The 21,143-nt window shown below is 48.4% G+C and overlaps 6 protein-coding genes across 6 annotated transcripts; 1 reads left to right on the forward strand and 5 right to left on the reverse strand.

The window, feature by feature from the left end:
- Positions 1-212: 212 nt before the first annotated feature.
- BDP55DRAFT_568116 (FluG domain-containing protein) lies at positions 213-2,818 on the reverse strand (the record flags this gene model as incomplete). The annotated part of the gene is made up of 4 exons (XM_060570647.1): positions 213-1,255; positions 1,315-1,664; positions 1,728-2,251; positions 2,309-2,818. 4 exons carry the CDS (start codon positions 2,816-2,818, stop codon positions 213-215), a joined length of 2,427 nt encoding a protein of 808 aa, XP_060421825.1.
- Positions 2,819-6,408: 3,590 nt separating this feature from the next.
- On the reverse strand, positions 6,409-7,922 carry BDP55DRAFT_699226 (uncharacterized protein; the record flags this gene model as incomplete). The annotated part of the gene is made up of 6 exons (XM_060577872.1): positions 6,409-6,772; positions 6,835-6,930; positions 6,986-7,362; positions 7,415-7,506; positions 7,656-7,679; positions 7,739-7,922. 6 exons carry the CDS (start codon positions 7,920-7,922, stop codon positions 6,409-6,411), a joined length of 1,137 nt encoding a protein of 378 aa, XP_060421826.1.
- Positions 7,923-9,180: 1,258 nt separating this feature from the next.
- Positions 9,181-12,249, forward strand: BDP55DRAFT_735213 (FAD binding domain-containing protein; the record flags this gene model as incomplete). Its single annotated transcript, XM_060580291.1, has 6 exons — positions 9,181-9,189; positions 10,599-10,863; positions 10,935-11,098; positions 11,152-11,323; positions 11,378-11,690; positions 11,751-12,249. The coding sequence occupies 6 exons, from the start codon at positions 9,181-9,183 to the stop codon at positions 12,247-12,249; spliced, it is 1,422 nt and encodes a 473-aa protein (XP_060421827.1).
- An 879-nt stretch (positions 12,250-13,128) lies between these two features.
- BDP55DRAFT_568090 (uncharacterized protein) lies at positions 13,129-15,241 on the reverse strand (the record flags this gene model as incomplete). The annotated part of the gene is made up of 3 exons (XM_060570642.1): positions 13,129-14,991; positions 15,043-15,090; positions 15,140-15,241. 3 exons carry the CDS (start codon positions 15,239-15,241, stop codon positions 13,129-13,131), a joined length of 2,013 nt encoding a protein of 670 aa, XP_060421828.1.
- Positions 15,242-15,798: 557 nt separating this feature from the next.
- Positions 15,799-17,088, reverse strand: BDP55DRAFT_686877 (Esterase/lipase). The gene has a single exon (XM_060576540.1). The coding sequence runs from the start codon at positions 16,996-16,998 to the stop codon at positions 16,009-16,011; it is 990 nt and encodes a 329-aa protein (XP_060421829.1). The 5' UTR covers positions 16,999-17,088; the 3' UTR covers positions 15,799-16,008.
- A 648-nt stretch (positions 17,089-17,736) lies between these two features.
- On the reverse strand, positions 17,737-20,152 carry BDP55DRAFT_568105 (potassium transporter 1; the record flags this gene model as incomplete). Its single annotated transcript, XM_060570646.1, has 3 exons — positions 17,737-18,528; positions 18,585-18,709; positions 18,769-20,152. 3 exons carry the CDS (start codon positions 20,150-20,152, stop codon positions 17,737-17,739), a joined length of 2,301 nt encoding a protein of 766 aa, XP_060421830.1.
- Positions 20,153-21,143: the final 991 nt, after the last annotated feature.

The following is a 21,143-nucleotide window of genomic DNA, read 5'->3' on the forward strand; positions in this document are numbered from 1 at the left end:
TTCTCCGCAGGAAGGGCAGCCTTTAGGTTGGTGCAAAACTTCGGTGTTCAAAAGGCTCGAGTAGGGTTACAATTGGCTAGGCTTTGAAATCAACGTGTTAGTGATCACGAGTTAATATTACGTTGCATAGAAGATCCAGGACAGAGGTGTTGGGAACACTAACGTCTTTGTGTCTATCTAAGCGTCTACGGTACATACTCTGTAGATCTAATCTAGGCCCGGCCCTCAATTTGGGCCTCCATCCCTCGAGCCATCTGTCTACGCTTGACCTTTTTGGATCGTCGTTGCATGACCTGGTCTGAGGTCCTAAGCGAAACTCCATGGGAGGTCTGTACATGCCGTCTGAACGCATCAAGTGTCGGGAAGTTTGGGTCATGCTGGCACTGAGGATGGTTACACCGAATGAGATCACCGCGTTGTACAGCACGCTCTCGTTCTACTAAATGTTGGTTGTCAAAGTGGTCGTTTCTGACCGTCGGCCGGCAGTACTTGAACGTTCGTTCTTCTAGGGGGAGCCTCTCGTCGCCGACGCAATCAGGACACTGGTTCGGGTCGAGGAGGAGTGGGAAGCGATTGGCTTGAGGAGTCTCCTCTTCGATCGGTGGCTTGGGTTGAGGATGGGAGCGGATGCGGGTCTGTCTGACTGTCTCTCTCTTATCACAAAGTGCGACCATCAGATCGATAGCTTCGATCCAAAGCTCCATTAGTTCGTCGTGAGTGCAGTCGGCTGGTTGGTGGCAGAGGATCTGGGCCAGTCTGGCGCGTTCGGGGATCTGGAGGTTAATTTCGGGTTCAGCATACTTCTCTTCTTCGCCGTTTGCCTGCCTCTCGATATCCCATGTTGGGCGGTTGTAAAAATAATATTCGCGATATTCCTTCACGACGTTCTTGTCGCGCCGATCCACCTTCGTGCGTATCTTCTCTGTTAGCCTGCGGATCTCGGCTTCGTTCTCTGTGCCTTGCACTCGGTAGTAACCGCATTTTAACTTCCGTCGTTGTTCCTCCAGCTCCAAAATTTCCGGATCGGGTGACAAGTTTTCCCAGACGTCCTTGGGGACCATGTCTCTCGTTGCGCGGGGATCGCGCGTGAGGCTAACATGCGCAAACACTTTGTACATCTGCTCTTCCGTTTCTTCTTCTAGGAAAGTATTCTGGAGGTCGAACTCGACATTCTCATTAAGGTACGCGCCGTGGAAAGTAGCGAACTTGGGATCGTGGCGCATCATCTGGTCGCGAACGGCATCAGACGCATTCCCTGAGGCAGAAGCTGTTAGTATTGGTGATCCTCTGCAACCGCTGCTTACTTCGACCTACCGTTTGCTGCATTTGCCGCCCCTCTCCGGGCGAACCGTGGCGTCCAAGCCCTCTCGAAACCTGCATCAAGGCTCTGTCGGCCCATGTCGTCTCGTAATTTGGCATAGGTCATGGCCTCGTCCATCGCCAACGTAGCACCGTTGAACCTTCGAAAAACTGGAACCTTTAGCATTGACGGCTTCCACCGTATAGCCGTAGATTGAACCGGACCCCGGATCTTGGTTTTTAGCACCTGGGTCGCATCTGTTAAGCTCGCTGCGTCGAAAGCCTGGTCGTGGAGCGCCAGAGCGATGATAGTGCTGACGGCACAGAAGATAAGCTTCCTCGCAGGCGTGAAGAAGAAGACAGTCCTGTGCATAGTCAGTATGATCACTACGAAACGGGGTCGGAAACGCGGTGCCACGTATACTCACGGCTTGGGCTTGTTGTCGGCCCCCTTGTGGTGGATGAACTTGATGGCCATCGCTGGTACAGCTCGTCCCGTCACTGGATGGCGAACAATCATCATGAGGATGTCCTCATAGCACAAGGCTTTGGGACGCCCGCGCCCAGCTGTTTCTTGTAGCAACAATCTGTCGAGGAGAAGGGAGTCTTCGTCTTGCGGTGGCTGGTCGTCCTCGTCCACGTTCTCGACGTCTTTGCCACACTCGTAATTGATGGACTTGACGCCTTTGAGCTTGAAAATCTCGTCGGTGCATCCGTCCTTGGGCTTCTTCCTTTCAGCATGCACAATCTCGGCAGGTCGTGCACCAGTATAGCAGAGAAGCTGGTAGCAACCAGCCAGCTGAGGGCGCTGTCGCTCTGATGGGAAGATACCATCGTCATACGCGATATTGAAAGTCAAGATGGCCAGGAGATTATCAGCGCCGAGGACAGGCTTCCCGTTGATGTTAGGTGCCCGGTATCCGAAGCGGGGAATCAGGACCGTGTGGAGAAACTAGCCCATCCCATGTCAGCATTGTAAAAGTGTCGACTGCCGCAAGCTAATGAATACCTTATAGAGCTCTTTCACATCATTCCTGTCCATGTAGCGACCGGTGGCGTTGGTATAGAGCTGCTGAAACTGACGGATATATACCTGCGGTGTACCCCATGACTTGATTTTCCCTATGGACCACTCGCTAACCCGGAGAAAGAAGCTCATCATTGTCTCGCGGGTTACGGTTTCCAGGGCCGCCTGCCACTCGCCGAAGTTCTGCTCCTTACAGTACCTGTTATTTTGTAGGTCAGTCAACAAGAAGATAGGTTCTGGGTTACTAGCGACGAACCGTTTCCATTTCCTGCATACGACCGCAATATTGATCTCGGTTTCGTCTGAATATTTTGGCTTGATGAAGTGGACGTTCTTCAGCTGATTGCGGAGGGCGGCATGCTCCGCAGCTGAGAACGGCTTCGGCTGGTTCGCGGTCCTCTGCTGTCTTTCTCGATCGGTGAATCGCTTCAGAAAGTCTGCGGTCGCGTTTGTTTGCGTAGGGCGGCAATCGGGGAGCACTGACCGGGGCATGGCTGGCAGATGGTCGCTCGTCGCATCAGCAGGAAAGGAGGGGTCGTGATCATGTAGCGAGACGAGAGAAGACGAGAGAAAACGGCGGGCGCAATGCCGCTCTTTATGGAGGGCGGCGCCATTTGGTCAAGCGGGACCTGAGCAGCCTGAGCAGCCAGAAATGACTCCAACGGATGTCAAAAAGCGAGGGAGTTGGCAATAGGAAACGGGTGGCATAATCAACGGACAGGGAGGACATGGCAGCGCTTGGACCAAAATAGCAGCGTGGGGCGCCCTGCCATGACCAGGGTGCGGGTGGATGTTGGAGGCAGCTGGACAAGTATTTAATACCTGGCTGTGTCCGCCCTTCGCCGAGTTCCCCTCACTGCTTACGCCGCGTAAAACGGCGACGCTTTCCACCAGATTAGGCGGCCACAGCAGCGACTTCTCGCTTTTAGTAGTATAATTTATTTTATAATTTTTCCGTCCCGTAAAGAGTAACTATATTTTTATTTTATTTATATAAATAATATATTATGACCGTTATAGGCCGGTAACTAGCTTTTAAGTATAAGGGTGCCTAGTGTACGGGCAACTAACCAGGTCTAGCTTAGCTATAAGGCTATAGCTAAGGCTCGACATGGCCTAGCTATAAGGCTGCGGCTAAGGCTCGGTAAATCTTTAGTAAAGCCTAGCCTAAAAAGAAAAGCTAATTCTTATAATAGCTTTATAAAAATATTAAGCTTAAATTTATATAATATACTAGATTTACTTTTTATATCTTTTTTAATTATAATATTTAACTATATCTCCTATAATTTTTAAGCTTTTATAAACCAGTATAGTTAATATAAAATAAAAATATAAGATTAATATAATATAAGTAATTAAAGTAAAGGAAAGTATATTAATAATATATTGATATTTTTTAAAATAATAAATATTAATATAAATAAATTATAAATATTTTTTATTAATTATAAATATAGAGCTTACCGACCTTTAACTAATACTAAAACGATTAGGGCTTTAGTTTTATCCGCTAGGGGTATATTGTACCCTATATTATATTTAAGTTAAAATAAAAAGTAAGACTAAACTCCGGTATTAAATAACGAGAATAGCTAATAATAATATAAAAACCTGCTAATTTAGGCGTAAAAAAAAGGGTAAAAAAAAATAAAAAGAATAAGAGGGTATATATGCTATTATTATATAAGGGAGGCGATTAATAAGACATTATAAATAAAAAGCCTAGCCCTATAGCGACAGCTCTTCTTAATAACCTCGTTAAACTACTTTATTTAAAATAATTAAAATATTAAAAAGAAATTGCCTATTTTTTTTATTAAGAGGTTAGTAAGGCTAGAGAGGGTATAGGAGTATAAAAAACCCTTAAATTATAATTACTAGACGTTAAATAACGATATAGTAATAGCCTAAATAAATAATTAAATTAAAATAGTTAAAGAAGTAAACGACCTCCGCTATTACGACCTAACATATATAACGAGGCCAGGGTCTCGCCCTATAAGGCCTACGGCGGCTATTATATTATATATATAGAGGAACGGATTTAGGATAACTCCTTTTAGGTCGGAAGAATTATAGGTAAGTTACATAATAATAATAAAAACCGATAAACGATAAGTAGTTTATAAATAGGACCGATAAAATAAAGGCGATTTACCTTTATAGGACCGATATCGTAATATCGGTCCTAATTATAAAAGAACTGTTTAGATAATATACGGGATTTATATATAGGATAGATTTAAGCCGGGCTTAAGGATAGACTTTTTATAACTTTTTTAATACTTAATTTAGTATTAGATTTTATAATCATTTTTAGCTATTTTTATTAAGAACCTTTTTAATAAGACTATAATTAATTACTAAAGCCTTATTTATTTTACATTAATAAAATAAAAATTATTTTAATATAAAATAATTCAATATAATCTAAAATTTAAATAATTATTTTAAATCAAGATAATTTAAAACGATTTTATAAAATATAAAAAATATATTTAGAGATAAAATTTATATATAAGATAAGTTTAAGCTGGATTTAAAAATAGATATTCTATAGTTCTTTCAAATGTTAATTTTATATTAAATTTTATAATTATTTTTAATTATTCTAAATAAAAACTCTTTAAAAAAATTATTATTAACTATTAAAGTTTCATCTTATAATTTATAAAATATAACTTCCTTCGAAGTTATTAAACGACTTTTTTATTTTTTTAATTTTTATATTCAAAACTTGTGCGAACTTACTTTATTATACTTAGCTGGCCGTAATAATCTAATTATTATATTATAAGAACGAACGACACTATTATTAAATATTATAGCCTTAACCTTTATAAATATACTTCTATAACTAGCTAACTATAATAGTATTTCGCTAATAATATATGTAAAAGTCGCGCGATAAGTTAGTCTAAATTTAGGGTAAAGGAGGGATAATAGTACCTTTAATTAAATAGTATTCTCTAACCGTAAAAGCTGTTAGTATAAAAATATATGTTCTATAGAACAAAAATTGTTTATAGAATTGAGAAGTTAGCTCCGAGTTATTAGGTGCCCGAAAGCGCTAACATGACCAATAACCCCCTGTCTATCTGCTTACACTCATTACCTTGCTTATTTTAGGCATCACTCTGTAACGTTTAAAGCAGCCACTTTTGTGTGAGCCCCAAAGTGAGAGAAAAGCACTTGGACGGTGTATTGAGAAGCTAATAACGGGAGAAAGGGGGCTACGACTCGCCAAGAGATTTGCTCGGCTGCATCCGAACCATCACCACCACGATCAGGAAACAAGGGGCTCCATGTCAGGGACGCCCGCTAAAATAGCCGCTGTATTCTAGTTAGAACCCAAGTTGATGGAAGTCCCAGTTTTCCTGTTAGAGTTTTGGGGTGTTCATCAAACTTCAAGGGGGCCTCTGGAAGAGAAGTACCTTGAATCTTGTCGGCTTTAGCCGGAATGACTTGGAAAGAGAGTACTTTACCAACCCCTATCCCATCTAATTGCTGACGGGAAAATATTTGCCGTCCGTTACTTACGGCGTACGAGATATCGGACACGCTTGTACGGCCTGTTCGAAAAGCTTCGAGACCAGGGCGACAAGGCTCGTGCAGATGATTTGCAAACTGGTCGTACGATTCACTTACAGATCTTGAACTCAGACCTTCAATCAAGGCTGACCGGCAGGAACGAAAGCAACACAGAGATAAAGCGGTACCTTCGCTCGGCAGTTCGAGACAGTATTAGCCAACCTGAGTCGATAGGAGCTTGGTTCAGCTCTAGTATCTGAGCAACCATCAACGTTAGTATCGTGTTTACGGACGGTGTTGAGGATACTCCAGTGTAAGATACCAGCTTCAATACCTACCTAGGATCACAATAAAGGCCAGTGGCAGAGACTAAACAATATTTTAACGAATTATCTTTTCCACCCTGCGTGTGAATTTTTGACTCTATGATGCAGACCGTCCAGAACTAGATTCCCAGTACACCCTCAACCATTACCGAACTCCAGTCCAATGCATTTTGTACCCTCTAAACCCGGCCCGAATCATAAGACATTATGTGTATGTATCCCTCAATCGCGCTGTATCGTGACGGTCTTGGTCTGTAGAATCGCCTTGTCACTCATGTCGTCAGCGCTCTCCCTCCCGCCGGCTACTACTACGGACGAGAAGCCAGGGTCTTCTTCGTTTGTCCTCTTGCGGTCGGAGTGAAAAGTATGCATCTCGTTCTCGTCTCGAAATTGCTCGTATTGTTTTCGTTGCCTGCTTTTCATAGCATTGGTTGACCTTTGATGCGCGTATGACATTCGGTATCCACCGACTGCGTAGGATGATGGGTTCGTCGAGGAGCCCATGAGTTTCGGCGCGAAGTGCTTGAAGAATTTTCGCAGGGTGGGCATCGAACCACAGATTACAAAAAGGTTGGCTTCGACGAATCTATCGACAGGAAGGGTTAGGTCTGGGAATCGAAAAAGTATGCAGTGATCGAGGACACTTACGTCCAGATATTTGCAGGTGCAGCATCCCATGACGGATCTACGCTAACGAGCAGCGGGGGTAGGTAGGTAAGTCTCACGACAGAGGTGGCCACCGTCCTTCCCATGCTATCAGTGAAATGTGCTTGGACCTCGAGTGACAAGGGCCACTTACATTGATCCGATGGCAAAGATGATAACGGCGCCGATCTTCGATGCCATCTTCATGCGAAGACTGAAGATCATGGGCATCGGTAAAATGAATAGCATGACATCGGTGATGATGTTCGAAACAGCCGTAGCCATGTATAGAATACCAACGTCGAGGCACTTTCCCCCGGTGATGGTGAAGTCGAAAGCTTTCCTGACGGGGTTGCAGTGGAACAGCATCAGAATAGTAATGCATGCTGTATATAGGGAGACTACCGCGATGCCCGTCCATACTGATATTCTAAACCACTTCTGCGGAGAAAGGTGAAGGTAGAATGTCAAAAGAGACAACTTGGTGAAGCCATTGCACAGCATGAAGACAGGCGCTGTTACGTAGGTGGTCTTTGCTAGGTCAGCACAGCATGGGAACTAGAGACTTCTGCGATAGACTCACGATGGAGTAGCGCACAAATCTTGACATCGGCATCTCCCAAGCATGGACGCACATGCCACCTTCAGCGATAGAAGCTGTATCAATCTGGTCAGCTTCAAGTGACTTGCAGCATGCAAGATGGGTTACACCTACCAACAAGCATTGCTTGAGTGACTACGGAGGCACCCTGAGAGAAGGAAGGTTAGGCGATGATCTGGTAGCCAAGGAGCTGAACAGCGATCAATGGATCGTGAAGTCCAACTTACCCATCCCAGAAACATGAAAGCTTTCGATAGTCAGTATTGGGCGTGCGAGATGCTAGGTCGATCAACCAAGGTAACTCACCATCATCAACTTGCAGTCCTTTGGAAAGAAATAATTTGGTGTAAAATCTCTGGCACAGGGCGATAAAGGCAATCGTACCGCCAATACCAAAGAGAAGATAATGCTCCAGCACCTTTTGCTGCCTCGGGTGGTCAAAGTCGACCGTGATGCCCGGCGGGGCTGGGATCACAGAGACTTCCGACATGATGCCAATAAAATGGTTCAGATTCGCAAGCAACCGAAATCTTGGATCTATTGGAAAAGGGAACAGCATCCGATCTAGCGTATATACATGTTATCGTACTGAGTTCTGACGGGATTCACTCGCCATCCTCGGTGGCCACGCTCGGGTGTACCGAGGGTGTAAAGGACCAGGGTTCAACGTGGAAAATTCGGGCCTCCCCCTTCGACGAAATTGCATGCCTCAAGCACTTTCTCCCACCTTTTCTCTTCTCGACGGGATGAACTCTAGATGATGCCGAGAAGAGAGCATGGATCACTCGAGGTCCCTTTGAGAACTCCTGATATGTGCGATCTGCCACGACACATGTAATTGGTATCCATCTCAACTCAAATACTTATGAGGCCTATGCTTTAATGCCAGGATAGGCTTCCTTTCTTGTATTGCAGTCGCATTCCTGTTAAAAGTATACTCACCATACTCACCATACTCACTGCTTGAGATCTTGAGCTAGTTGTTCCGCAACCGAACAGCTTCTCATTCGTGGGATCGCTGCCCTTCCAACATCAATAAGAGGCACAGTGTTTGCTGGACGATCCACGTCCCGATCAAGAAGTCTGGTCCGAACTCACAATAAGGTTCTGTTATTGGGGAGTGTTCGAAGTTGTCTCTATGGACTGGGGTTCCTGGTCCAGCCCCGGTAGTTAGGCTGGTGCAGAAGAGGAGAATGACTAGTCAGAAAGCGGGCCGCCGAAACTGGGGTCGACAATGGGTCGGGACAGCCCTGACAAAAGGACCGATGGCTCCAGTCTCCGGAGTCCAAGATAGAGGAATATCATGCCTATTGGGTCCCGGCTGCCACTTACCCTCGCTCTCGCAGCCCCCCATCATTCTGCTTGGAATCAGGGGCGGGGGAGACTCGAGAGATTTACAGAGTAGTGTACGGCCGAGCCTTCAGATCCTCCGCCCTTTGCGTCAGATCTTGGTCAAAGCCGATAGAACCAGACAGCGGCCCCAACACACGTAGTCGAACGGAACCCAGGGTGCGTCACAGGAAGAATCCACTCCTTGCTGATTCATATATGGATCTAGCATCCCAGAGGCGTATCCATGCTCAGGCGGAATGGATTAGAAGGACCTCCGTCGTACGGGCCACATTTCCTCCTTTTCTGGAGTGAGGGTTGCAAAGCAGAGCTTCTGCTTCTTCGGAGGCGATCGTTATAATATACTTTGAATGCACATTTTTGGCCTACACAACCGGCCAACGGCTCACTTGTTTACCATGGATAGGGTAAGTAAATCTGCCCAAACTTCACCAACATGACTCGCCTCCACAATTTGGAAAAGGAAAAATCAGGAGGCGGCTGTTCAAAGGTTCGGAGATGAGCTCTTTGGAGATGATGTCGACGCAGAGGATTATCCCTCATCGACCAACAACATGTTCGAAGTCGTCGAGGGGCCGTGGCCCACAGGATGTAACTCTGGCTCTTGGCGGAGCAAACAATTGTTTGCGGAAATCCTTCCTTCGTACATATCAAGATATCGCACGGCAGAGCGGCAAAGTGGCATGCGATTGTTTGCTTCGATAAAAGTGGTTTCGTGCTTGATAGTGAGAAGTGTGTGTCGGTACAACTCGACTTAGTATGCATCGGGGAGGCGGGCACAAGATGGGATCGAGCCAAGTGTACCGGCGTTGTACTGCTTACAGCCCTATTCCCTGTCCTTTGGAGACAAGGAAACCCATACTGCCAAGTCGGAACGTTTGAATTTTGTCAGCACTCATTGCCCAGCAGCTCTTCGTTCCGAAACCTCAAGGAAATCATCCCGGAGAACGTCGCACTGCATGTTGGAGATGTTGTGGAAATGGGGGCGGAACAATACTTTGCAGGTCAGCTCCCCGTCCCTAAGACTCTCATGACGAAAATACCACGAGAATGAAGCTGTTGGCTGTACTCCTCTTGCCGGATTGCGATCCTGTGGCTGATGTAACCTGGTTTCAAGGCGTCTTGCCACGACGCCTTGAAATTCTGATGGATTTCAGAGGCAATACACAACCTAAACGAGGATTGAACCTCCGAGAAGATAGCAAACATGATCCTTTGGCCCCATCAACAAGCTGAAGATTACTTCTCTTCTTTTTCTAACTTCCCACTTCACCTACCGGATTCGTGCGGGTATACATCGGTCCCTGTGTGAACCGCGGCTTGTGGGATAGTGAATGCCCGCTAGTTGCATTAAATCAAATTACGTCGACTCATGCTGGTTCTCCGTTCTCCCTCGAGGACACTAGCTCGCGGTGGAGGCGAGGTCGGTCTGAACTTAAAACTGCGGACTCGGAAGGCACTGGAGATTTGATCGCTGATTCTGAATGCAACGGCAATAGATATTCGCTAGAACACCTCGAGAGTTTCTAGTCTTTCTCATCCTCTCACCTGGTCTTGCTGCCATCCAGTCAACAATCCCGATCCTCCCATCAGATCACCCCCACGCAACGACCACGGGAGCTCGTGCGCATACACACAGAGTCAAACAAACTCTAGTAATTATGAGGTTCTCAACGGATTTGTCGATCTTGGCCTTGGCTGCCTCGACTGTCTCAGCAAGGGGTCGCAGTCCTCACTGCGTGTGTGTACGTTACCGTCCCATTCCCTCTCTCATCCACTCCCACTGGCGATCATTTCTAACCTTGGACACCTACAGTGCTCAGCCCTTGCCCAAGATCAAGACCTTCAAGGCAAGGTCTACTCAAAGGACAACTCATTCTACGATGCGCGGTTAGAGACATACTATTCTGCCAATGCTGCGCAAGCTCCATGGTGCATGGTGCTGCCTGAGAGCACCTCGGACGTGACGAAGATCGCAAAGATCTTGAACAGGAACCAATGTCCCTTTGGTATTCGGAGTGGTGCTCACTCAGCCTTCACGGGCTCTAATGGCGTCAAGAAGGGTGTCACCATTGACTTTGGTAAGCACTTACACGAACAAGTTGACCTACCTTTACAATATGATATGTACTGATAGTCATTTCCAAACCAGGTTACATGAACACCACGACATATGACGAAGGAACAAAGATCGCTTCGATCCAACCCGGCTCAGACTGGGAGAGGGTTTTTTCTACCCTTGATCCATATGGTGTTGCTGCTGTTGGCGGCAGAGCGTCAGTTGTTGGTGTTGGTGGCTTCACGACGGGTGGTGGTGTAAGTCAAATCAACTCCGGGTTTCCTTTATTTACTAACGTGCGGGACTTCAGTACTCCTTCCACACCAACTCTCATGGCTTTGCTTGCGACTCAGTCACCAACTTTGAGGTTGTCCTCGGGGATGGTTCCGTTGTCAACGCTAATGCAAACGAGAATGCGGACCTCTGGAAGGCCCTCAAGGGAGGCTCAGGCAACTTTGGCTTCGTCACCAGAATCGATGCTCGTAAGTGATACATGCCGTCATTTGTGGCGTTCTTTGCTCAATTTTTCCTCACAGGCACTGTCGACTCGACCCAGATGTCAGGCGGCTTCGTGAGCTACAACCTTACCGAGAGAGACAACGTCTTTAATGCGTACCTGAACTTTGCCAACAACATGGACAACGACCCCTACAGCCAGAACATTGTCGCACTGTACTATGACAAGACGGGTTTCAGCTTGAGGTCAATCTTGACCAACGTCCAGGCCAACATGGATGCGCCTGCTTTTGACGAGTACTATGCCATCCCCAACATCTCCAGTACCGTCCGTGTGGGCACTGTAGCCGAGCTCGTCCCGGAATTCACTGGTCCTACACCCTTGGGCTTGTAGTAAGTTGTCCTGCTTGTCAACATGGAGGGCCGCGAAACAGTACTGACACCATTTAATAGCGCAAACTGGATGGTTGGCCAGACTACCAACGACTTCCGTATCATGGACTTCATCGACACCAAGCTCAAGGAGTACTCGGCCAAGATGAAGGAAGCCGCGCCCGAGTCAGACTTTAATGTCCTTGTTCAGTTCCAGCCTGTCACCCAATCTATCGTCAAGCACGGTCTCAAGAACGGCGGGAACTCACTTGGTCTGGAGAGCGTTGTTGCCGATGGCCCTACCATCATGTGGCTCATCGCCTTGACTGTCGATACCCCTGCGAACCAGAAACTGATCCTCCCCTTTGCTCTCGACTTCCGCGCCGCTATTGACGAGTACGCCAAGGAGATCGAGGCTTACAAAGAGTGGAAATACCTCAACTACGCCTGGAAGGACCAAGACCCGCTTTCGACACACGGCGAAGAGACCATTAATTTCCTTAAATCCGTCGCAGAGGAGTACGATCCGGAGCACGTATTCCAGAACCTCCGCAGAACCGGCTTCAAGCTTCCGGCCTAAGAGTCCTTTCAAACTTGGCTGGAACTGAAAAGATTCGTTCCCTTAAGAGCAACACACAATGTTTCGCGGGAGCTGCAGCACGTAATTACAGGTTTCGGAGAGCTGCAAGTATGGACAGGGTCTCTGATCTTTAATCCTATTCTACTATTCGTTGTACCTAATTGACTCTTACATCAATATCCTGTATCAATACTCTGCATTCAGATAAGTGTCTTCGTGTCTTCGTACATAACCATATTTTCTCTTTTGTATTTATACACCTCACTAGAACCAGATTATTTGGACAGTTCATACAATCTGCCTGCATCATTTTCACATTCTCATGAGAATATTTTGGATGTCGATGATAATTTCCCCATCAGATTGTGGTGAGGTCTGCACTACAGTCGTTATCCCCGTATGCTAGTCTCTTTTATGGAGGGCAATGCCGTCTGGGGCAGGAATCTTCATGTTGGTGTCATGCTAAAAGTGAGTTGGGTAACATGGCAATGTCATCATTCCGACTACCATGTATGGTAAGTGCCCAACGAGTGTAACTCGCCAGTGGCCTCTTCACCGATATTTGAAAATGTAAGGTCGGTGAATACAGCCTTCGAACAATTGTTTCTCAATTCTCTGATGCCGGTGAGATTGCTCGGCGTACAACAATTTCAGCACAGTATCTCGGACTCTCATTCCAAACTTGCCCTGAGTGAGATCGATAAACCAGCTACTTTGCTGCAAATTTGCGTTGGACAATTCTCGTGCTGTTTACTTGCGTTGAGCAATGTTATACAAATGGAACAAACTGCGATAAGTTTGACCGAACTCGTCAGCTGTCTAATATCTAATGAACGGAAGCTGGTGCTGATTTGCATCTATAGGGACATGGAGCGTTCGCTACGTGAGCTCGTCCATCAATTGCCAAAGACTATCGGTCATTGCCTCTCCATGTTCGCCAGGTTCAGGGTTGGTCAGCCCTTGCCACTGGACGGGAAAGAGTTCCCCAAAAATGTCCTGAAAGACTGGGTCGTATAGCGGTTCTTGCAGTATCGTGGCATCTAGATTCTGCTGAAGACCCGGGTCGGCCTGTGAATCATGATCCCAGGACAGCGTCTCCACAGCTTTGAACGGGGTTTCCGGCTTGTTAATTCTCAGAGTAGAAGGGTCTGAAGAGGAAGATTGGCTCAGCATTTTCCGGAAAAGCACCTTTACGGTGTTATAAGCAAAGTCTGCCATGGAGTTCCGAGACCTCATGGCATCCAGCCTTGCCAACCCCCACTCCAAGTGTTTCACCGATTCTGCCTGAAGATTAAGATGATCATCCGGGGCTTGAATGTATGTTGCTGCCACCAGGACCATGGCATCGAATGTAGAAAAGACCAGAGTGAATCCCTTGTAGAGTTGGGTCTCCGCTTGTTCAAACAGCCTGCTTTGCGATGCAAGCATCTTCAGCGCGGCCATGTGTGCCTCTGCTCGACTGACGGGCAGAGTCGATATGAAAGGGCGGTGCAATGCCAGGAGGACAAAATGGACCTCAGTGATGAGTGTCTCACGAGCAGCAGGAAGCCAAGGGTGTTTGCCGTCGAGTGCCGGGCTTGACGAGGTTGCCCACGCCGGAAGTTTGGAAATATTGTTAATCACGGCGTTGTGTATATTCTGAACAGTCTCTTGCGCATCTTTGTTCTCAATCTCAAGGTCGTGAATGTCCTGCAGATACTTGTAGGCAGCATGATAGCCGCATACTATGAAGTCGAATGGGGATAACGTCACGTCGTTAAAGGCGTGTGGGGGCGAAGTAGCTATCAGACTCGTTGATGGCACGAAGCTCGAATCTAATTTAGTCGCAATGGGCCTCGCGAGAACAACAGCCATGTGTGCGTCCCAGAGATGCAACACAAGCCACAATTTCCTCTCCAGTGGAAATACTGGCGTCTGCATGACGTTTTCGGCGCAAGGGCTTGTTTCCCAAACCCTACTTCTGTGCAGGCCAAGTTCTTGAGCGTCTCGAATCGCTCTCCCAAGGGTGTGCCATGATTTAATGACTGAGCCGATACTCTTCTCGAAGAATGCCTCCATCAGTCCAGCCTGAACTTTGGCCAATGAGATGTCTTTGCTCCCAAGCATAGACGCGACTTGATGGCCCACATTGCTATAATCGGCGGCTAGATCGGCGAAGTCGATATCGGGTGCGTACTTGAGGCCCTCTAGTGCTTCATCGTTTTGATCAGGATGGAACTGTAATGCGAGTGCGAGAACCTGAAGAAGTAAAGCAGGGAATGCCCGGGTGTTTACAGACAAGTTCTCGGGGCCTTGATTCAACGCTGTGGAGGAGATGTGATTCCAATTTGATAGCTCGTCGCAGAATTTAGAATCGTCGATAACATCATACTGCCATGCCACATTTTGAAAGAATGACTGCACGAGAATGATAACGTGTTCCCTTTGTGGTATTTTCCTTATGAGATTGACGTAGTGAACTGCCGCATCGTGGTTCCGTAGGCTTTTACTGCTGAGGGCCGAGTAATGGCCCAATACTCCGAGGTTGGAAACAATATCAAGAGTTCCTTTAGTATTTTCAGAGTAACCCAACCGTGTAGAAAGATCTTGAATAGTAACGGACGTTCTCTCTTCGCCGGGCGTGCTGTCAGACTGCGACTGATATGTAGGGTTTGTTGGCAGATCTTGGACTGTCACGAGCTGAGTTGCCACTGTCTCGGCGCCCACGTGCTTTTGCGCAGTATACTCATATAGACAAGATCCCTAAGTTCTATCAGTATATTTCAAAGCGATATTTGGCGACAGGGTCCATACGGGCTTGCCTCGTCGTGAGCAATGAAAACACGGATGCTGTCGATCGCACTGGTGCCAGTTAGTTCAAGATGAGCCAACTGCCCATCAAGAAGCTCACTTTCTGTTTGCGTCTGTGGCATTCTGAGCATGAGATTATCAGACGCTTCTGCCTGCGTGATGACTGCACGCTGGAAGGATTGAGTCGCCAAGCAGACGTCATGTAAAGCCCAGCTCTGCAAATGTAGAGAGGGGTTGATCAACACATTGCTCGCGCTGAGGGGATTGGGATCACCGCCGGTCTCTGATTACATAATCGCTCATGCACAGGCCACTCGGCCAGGCAAAGGTCTAGCCAGCTCTCCCTTCCGGCATCAGACTCCGAGCGGCTTGGACAGGACTTCGGCAATTATGGCGGGATAGAAGGGGTTCACCGTAGGTTGACTAGTTGATTATCAGTTCAGGGTACCCTACTTTACTGGTGTAAACTTAAATCACCGACCGCCGCAGCTGTCCCTACGATACCCACCTCACTTTTAATCCTCTAACTGCATTTGGGGTGGAAGTCTTCTGTAGATAGCAGCCCTTCGCTAACTACGTGCATGATAACCTGTATGTACATGGCCCAGCTGGGGTCTGGAATCTTGTGTAACGGTTCTGTTCAGCCATTATCCTACCCTGACTTTCCAACTTTGTCTGAGTTGCGACACCGTTCTGTTGTTCCCTAACATCTCGGCCTGCTTCAGGATTGTGATTATACACGAATGATGCACATCGAGGCAAGTGAAGGGCCTTACCCAGGGTCAACGAAGGGTGAAAGTGGCGACTAGGTGCTATCGGTGGTTGCGAGGCCGTTGCTGAGATGCTCCGCAGTGGAACAAACAGGGCCGCGTCGTAAATCCTAGCATGAAGACTTCAGCTGTGTCACCAACAATAGATAACACAGTTGAGACGACTTAGTTCCATTCAGAAGTTCTACACGCCTTTGGCTTACACCTCTACCTCTCCAAACCAAGCCGCAATTGCACCAACGTTCCTATCTATAACATCCGGTTGCTCGTAGTGCTGGAAATGCGAGATATCATCTTCCCAAATCAGTTTCTTCTTCTTCGCCGGGATAGACTCAAAATGTCTCTTTGCTGCAGCGGCATTCATGCAATTATTGCCATGAATCACCAAAGCCGGCTTGGTGAGCTTGGCCACGCCATCGACGGTGGAATAGCCGAAGTGATCCAAATCGCTCATGACCGCATACCGGTTTTCGAAGCCCTTCATGGTCCAGGGGCCATACCACGACCATGTGACAGGTCCTGGGAGCCCGGCAAGGGAGCCTATGTTCGGATCCGCAGCTTTGGGGTCGACAAGAGGTTGGTAGATGACTTCCCCCGTCTTTTCATACAGGGCCTTGGCATCTTTGGCTCGTTGGATGCGCGCCTGATAGAGGGCTTCTCCTTGCTCGGGCGTAGGCATCTTCAAAGATCCTACATCGACACCGGGCTCGACATTGACGCAGCCGGAGCATATCATCCACAAATCCGTCTCATGGTCGCGGTAGTATCCCGTCACGGAAGTGACAGCGACAACGCGGTCGTCATAGGACGCCACATCAAGACACTCGGGGCCGCCCTGACAGACGCCTACGAGGAATAATCTCTTGGCATCTACGTCGCCTCTGCTGACGAGATAATCGAGACCGGAGACCACGTCTTCGTTCTTCATTACAGGGTTTTCCACACGACGTGGCTGGCCGGTACTCTCTCCAACAGTGCGTGGGTCGAATATCAAGGCAGCGTAGCCTTCATCAGCAAGTCGTGTGGCATACTGCAACGGAGCTTGCTCTTTGACAAACGAATAGGGGCCTAGGACCACGATTCCGGGCGGATTGGTGACGCCGTGGGGCTTGTAGAGAACTCCAGTGATGGTCTCCCCATGGGACGGATAGGTCACCTTCTCAGTAGTGTAACGGCCGTGGAAACCCATTGTGGAGATGATGAATCGGTGATATGGAGTAGCGAGATGATGCAGCAGTGCAATGATGTTTAGATGATTGTGAGGTCGCACTGAATTGACTCTCTCTAGAAAACAGTGATATGGGCGACTTATATGTGCAGCTCCTCAGGCCTTCAAGGCTTGTATTCGTGTTGCCTCACGCCGGGTATTTCCGTGTTTTCGGCGATGTGATCCACTATTATCGGTGTCAGTACCCACTATTTTCGGCGATGGCTGATGGGATTCACTGACAGCCAAACCTTGTACGATTGCCAAAATCGCATCCAATGACCTGTATGACGCTGTGAGAATACGGTGAGTTAATTCTCGACACATTTATTTTGAACGAATTGTGTGGGAGCGTTCAGCACAGCCTGGCGCAACCCCTCCGAAAGGCTCAGCTTTGGAGGCGATGGGGTAAATGGACGTCAAGGATGAAGTACCCGCCCCCGTATTTCTGCCACTTGAATTACGTTACTAAGACGGTCTCCCTTAGACTTCAGATACTTTGTCATTATCTGAATGGTTTGTATTCGATAGCAGCGGCCTCGAGGTGAGTATCCAGGTGAGACGGTTGCATTTGAACAACAGTGACGGGCATGATTCGTTAGGGCAGAAGCTAGTAGTAAGACATTGAGCAGTATGACCCCAACAGTCTTGGGCGTGGAATGGAATCTATTCTGTCTACTGTCCGTTCACGAACAAAGTCTACAAAAAAGCTTGCCATGTCTAAAATAAGGTAGTTCGACTCTTACTTAAACTCCGCCTGATCTCAGCGTCCTCATTCTGCTTCTTGACATTGTCCCATCCTGGCAACTTGACGGCATGGTCCAGCGCGACCGGGAGGCCTCTGTGCCTGCCACGGATCATCATTATAATCATCACTAGCTTTGAACCTGTGTACCAGCCGCCCACGAAGCTGAAAGAATGGTCCGGAAGGCCCATGGACAGTCCGATGTTTGTGTAGCCCGACACGATTTCGAACAAGAAATTGAAGACGCTGTAAGAGCGCGGGTCCGCGATCGAATGGGACGTCTCGATCAGTGTGACCAAAAACAGCGAGAAGGCGATGGCCCAGATATCGTGCGATAGCTGCCCTCGGAGGTGCTGCGACACGAGGCTCACGTGGCCCTCAGGCGTAGAGGTGGAGCCCGGCGTCGCGTTCGGGTTGTCAAAGTTGATGGCAACCGACCGCTTTAGCCGCGGCTTCGTCGTCACACCCACACCCTGGAAGTTGTTCATCCTGTTCTGGATCTGCTTGCCCACGAAGGAGGTACCACGCCGGCCAATGGCGGCTAGCCTTTTGACGGGTTTGGTGGAAATGCCCGTCTTTTCTTGTGACACGCCTGATGCGGAAACAGCTGTTGGCTCTAAGCTAAGCGCATGGCCAGACGCCGGTCGTGATAGGAGGGGCCCAAACGTTGGCAGCAGCTCATCTACCGACTCATTGGCAGTCAAGTCTGAGTCCTCGGACTTTTCAGGTTCCGTGGTGTAGATTCCTAGTGACCGTTCTTCGTACACCTTGAACAGTGTTAGCTGGGAGTATATGGCTTAGCTGGACTAGGGATTCCACTGACATTTGAGTTCCGCATGACGATAATCTCCGGATACGCGGAAATGTACATGACGATGACCCATAGGACTAGAACGTCGAAGTATAGGCTTGACACAGGAACAACCGCGAAACCTCCGGAAGGAATGGCTAAAGGTCGAAAGATCAGTCAATGCCTGGGCCAGTTGAAACCTCCTTTGGTGACTTACTTAATGCCTGAAAGATGGCCAGCCCAACTCGTTTTCCAACCGGATATGCCTGGATAGCAGAGTTGCCGATGCTGAGAACCAACAATAAGACCCAGTCCATGATCGCGATTGTGGAGAACATGGTGACAAAAACAAGATTGGCCTTGGAAGGGAACATCATCATGTACAGACGACGAGGGTACTTCAGGATGAAATCGAAAGCTTCCTTCCAGACAGTATACTCGTCGTCGTCGACAGACAACTTCAAAACCCAGCTACAGAAGTAGACGGTTGCTCTGAGGAATGCGGGGAACGCAGCATTTCCAGCCAGGGAAAGGATGGTAACAACGGTCAAGACGAAGGCATCATTGTCAAAGGCTGCCACGCCTGCGTCCAGGAGTGTCATTCCAGCATTGTTGAAAGAAGAGATAGCGAGAAAGATGCCAGCCCACCAGGAGTTTTGAGAATTGACGGCCGTTATGCTCTGGCTGTGCATGTATGACCAGGCGCCGAGTGTGATGGCCCCAAGGAGCTGCCAGAGGACGAAGTAGACGCAAACAATGGTAAAGAGAATCTTAAGGGCCCGGTATTCGACGCCACCCAAATACTCGCGCTGTTCCTCCGAGAGGTCGAAAAACTGGCCATTTCTGCCAACTGATTGTTTGTTCTCGTGGATAAACGTCTTGAAATCGAAGCCCTCTGAAATAGACTGGCGGCTATCGCCACGACTGAAAGGCCTTCGCCTGTTGGTGGCATTCGACTTGGGCGAGAGTGGCTCAGTGGAGCTGGTGGAGATACCGAGTTTCTGGCCCTCTTCGATGGGCTCTAGCATCCCGGGTGGTGCAGACTCTTGATTGGTGGTCTGGCTTTGGCTCCGGCCGTGGTCATTCTCGCGGGATGTAGGCTTCGTTAGCTGGAAGGCATCTGCCTCGGCCTGCCGCTCATGTCTACCCTTCTTTTGCTTCCGCCTAGACCCCTTAAAGGACGACATGACAGGAAGGCCAATCATGGCTCCAGCCATACCCACTATGGCGCCAGTCTTCTTGATCCTCCTGTTCCGTTCGGTCTCGACAATGTCCTCGAAACGCTTTTCAAAGACGCGGGCGCGAAGCCAGATGGTGAAGATAGAGACGAAGACGGGACTGCCGAGAATCATCATCAAGGCCATGATAGCCTGCTGGGCAGTACTGAGTTTGCTGATATCGATTGTGTTGAGTCCGGAGGTGGTAAAGGCAGAGAGGACGAGGAAAAGGCTATCGATGAAGCTGACGCTGTTGGTCGGGCGCGAGAGTCCGTAAAAGATGCCGGCAAAGATGAGTCCGGTCAGTATGAAGTAGGCATAGTGAACGGTAATGAAGTTGACCGGAGGCAGATATGGCCGGACGGCTGCCCATGATTCAACCATGTAGTCCGCCGTGACGGGATGGTCGGCCTTGAACTTCTCCCATGGTTGCCATGCCATCACCACAGCGGCGGTGATGCTATGCGCAAGTACCGCGAGCAGACAAAGCACCGGCTGGTAATCGACCAATTCGGTCCTCAAAGGTCAGTCTGACTGGCCGCCGTAATGCGCCGGCACTTGAAATGGGAGACAGAAAAGATTAGCCTTGCAGAAAGAGAAAAGCTTGGTGGGCAACTTAACTGATAAGGAAGCGTGGCGCTTCCCCTGATCGACTTGTTTCGGCGACACATGGTGGGCGGCAGGGCGTACTAATGCCTGGGGTAGTTTGGAATCGTATCCGGTTGGCAGTCTGCAGGGGCGGCTGGTCCCGGACCCACCCCTTTCTAATGACAGCTCATCTACGGATACAGTTCTATTCGTAAACAGTACGCCATATTTCCGCCAAGGCCTAAAGTAGCAAGGGAGGCCGCCCCTATTGTGAAGTTGTACGCGCCCCCGGGCCTGGATTGTGACGTGTTGATTGCTTGGTTCTATAGGGTAGTACCAGCTATTCGACAGATGCTTCGGAAGACGGGCGTCATGGAACCCGAAGAACTCAAGTACGGCAAGGCACAATTACGTTCCTCAGGCACCAGCTTTCGGCGGCAGGTGATCCGCCGCTCGTGAACGACATCAGAAGTTCAGGCAATTATTGTCATGTTTCCCATGGCCATGGCCAGAAGCTCTTGCCTGCTAAACATCCAGTCATTTCCATCCTTGAGAGTTTCTACTGACGGACTGCTTTGTACACTAGGTAGCATATATTTACTTACAGGTCACTGCGGATAGCTGTAAATAATTCGGCATGGCCTCGTCTTCTCGGACATCGTCACGACACAAGCAGCATGCTCCCCCCAATCCGCTACATACGACCATACCCATTGGAAAATTCGGGATCCCGTCCGCTCTCCCATAGACAAGCCAATGAGGGCCGGATTAGTAGTTGGGTCGGTGA

Source organism: Colletotrichum godetiae (genome assembly GCF_030913485.1).
Source record: "Colletotrichum godetiae strain CBS 193.32 chromosome Unknown BDP55scaffold_106, whole genome shotgun sequence".
Lineage (NCBI taxonomy): Eukaryota > Fungi > Ascomycota > Sordariomycetes > Glomerellales > Glomerellaceae > Colletotrichum > Colletotrichum godetiae.

What these genes read in the sequence shown, in the direction of transcription:
- BDP55DRAFT_686877 (XM_060576540.1), bottom strand. Translation starts at nt 16,998, where the DNA reads ATGGGTTTCCACGGCCGTTACACTACTGAGAAGGTGACCTATCCGTCC.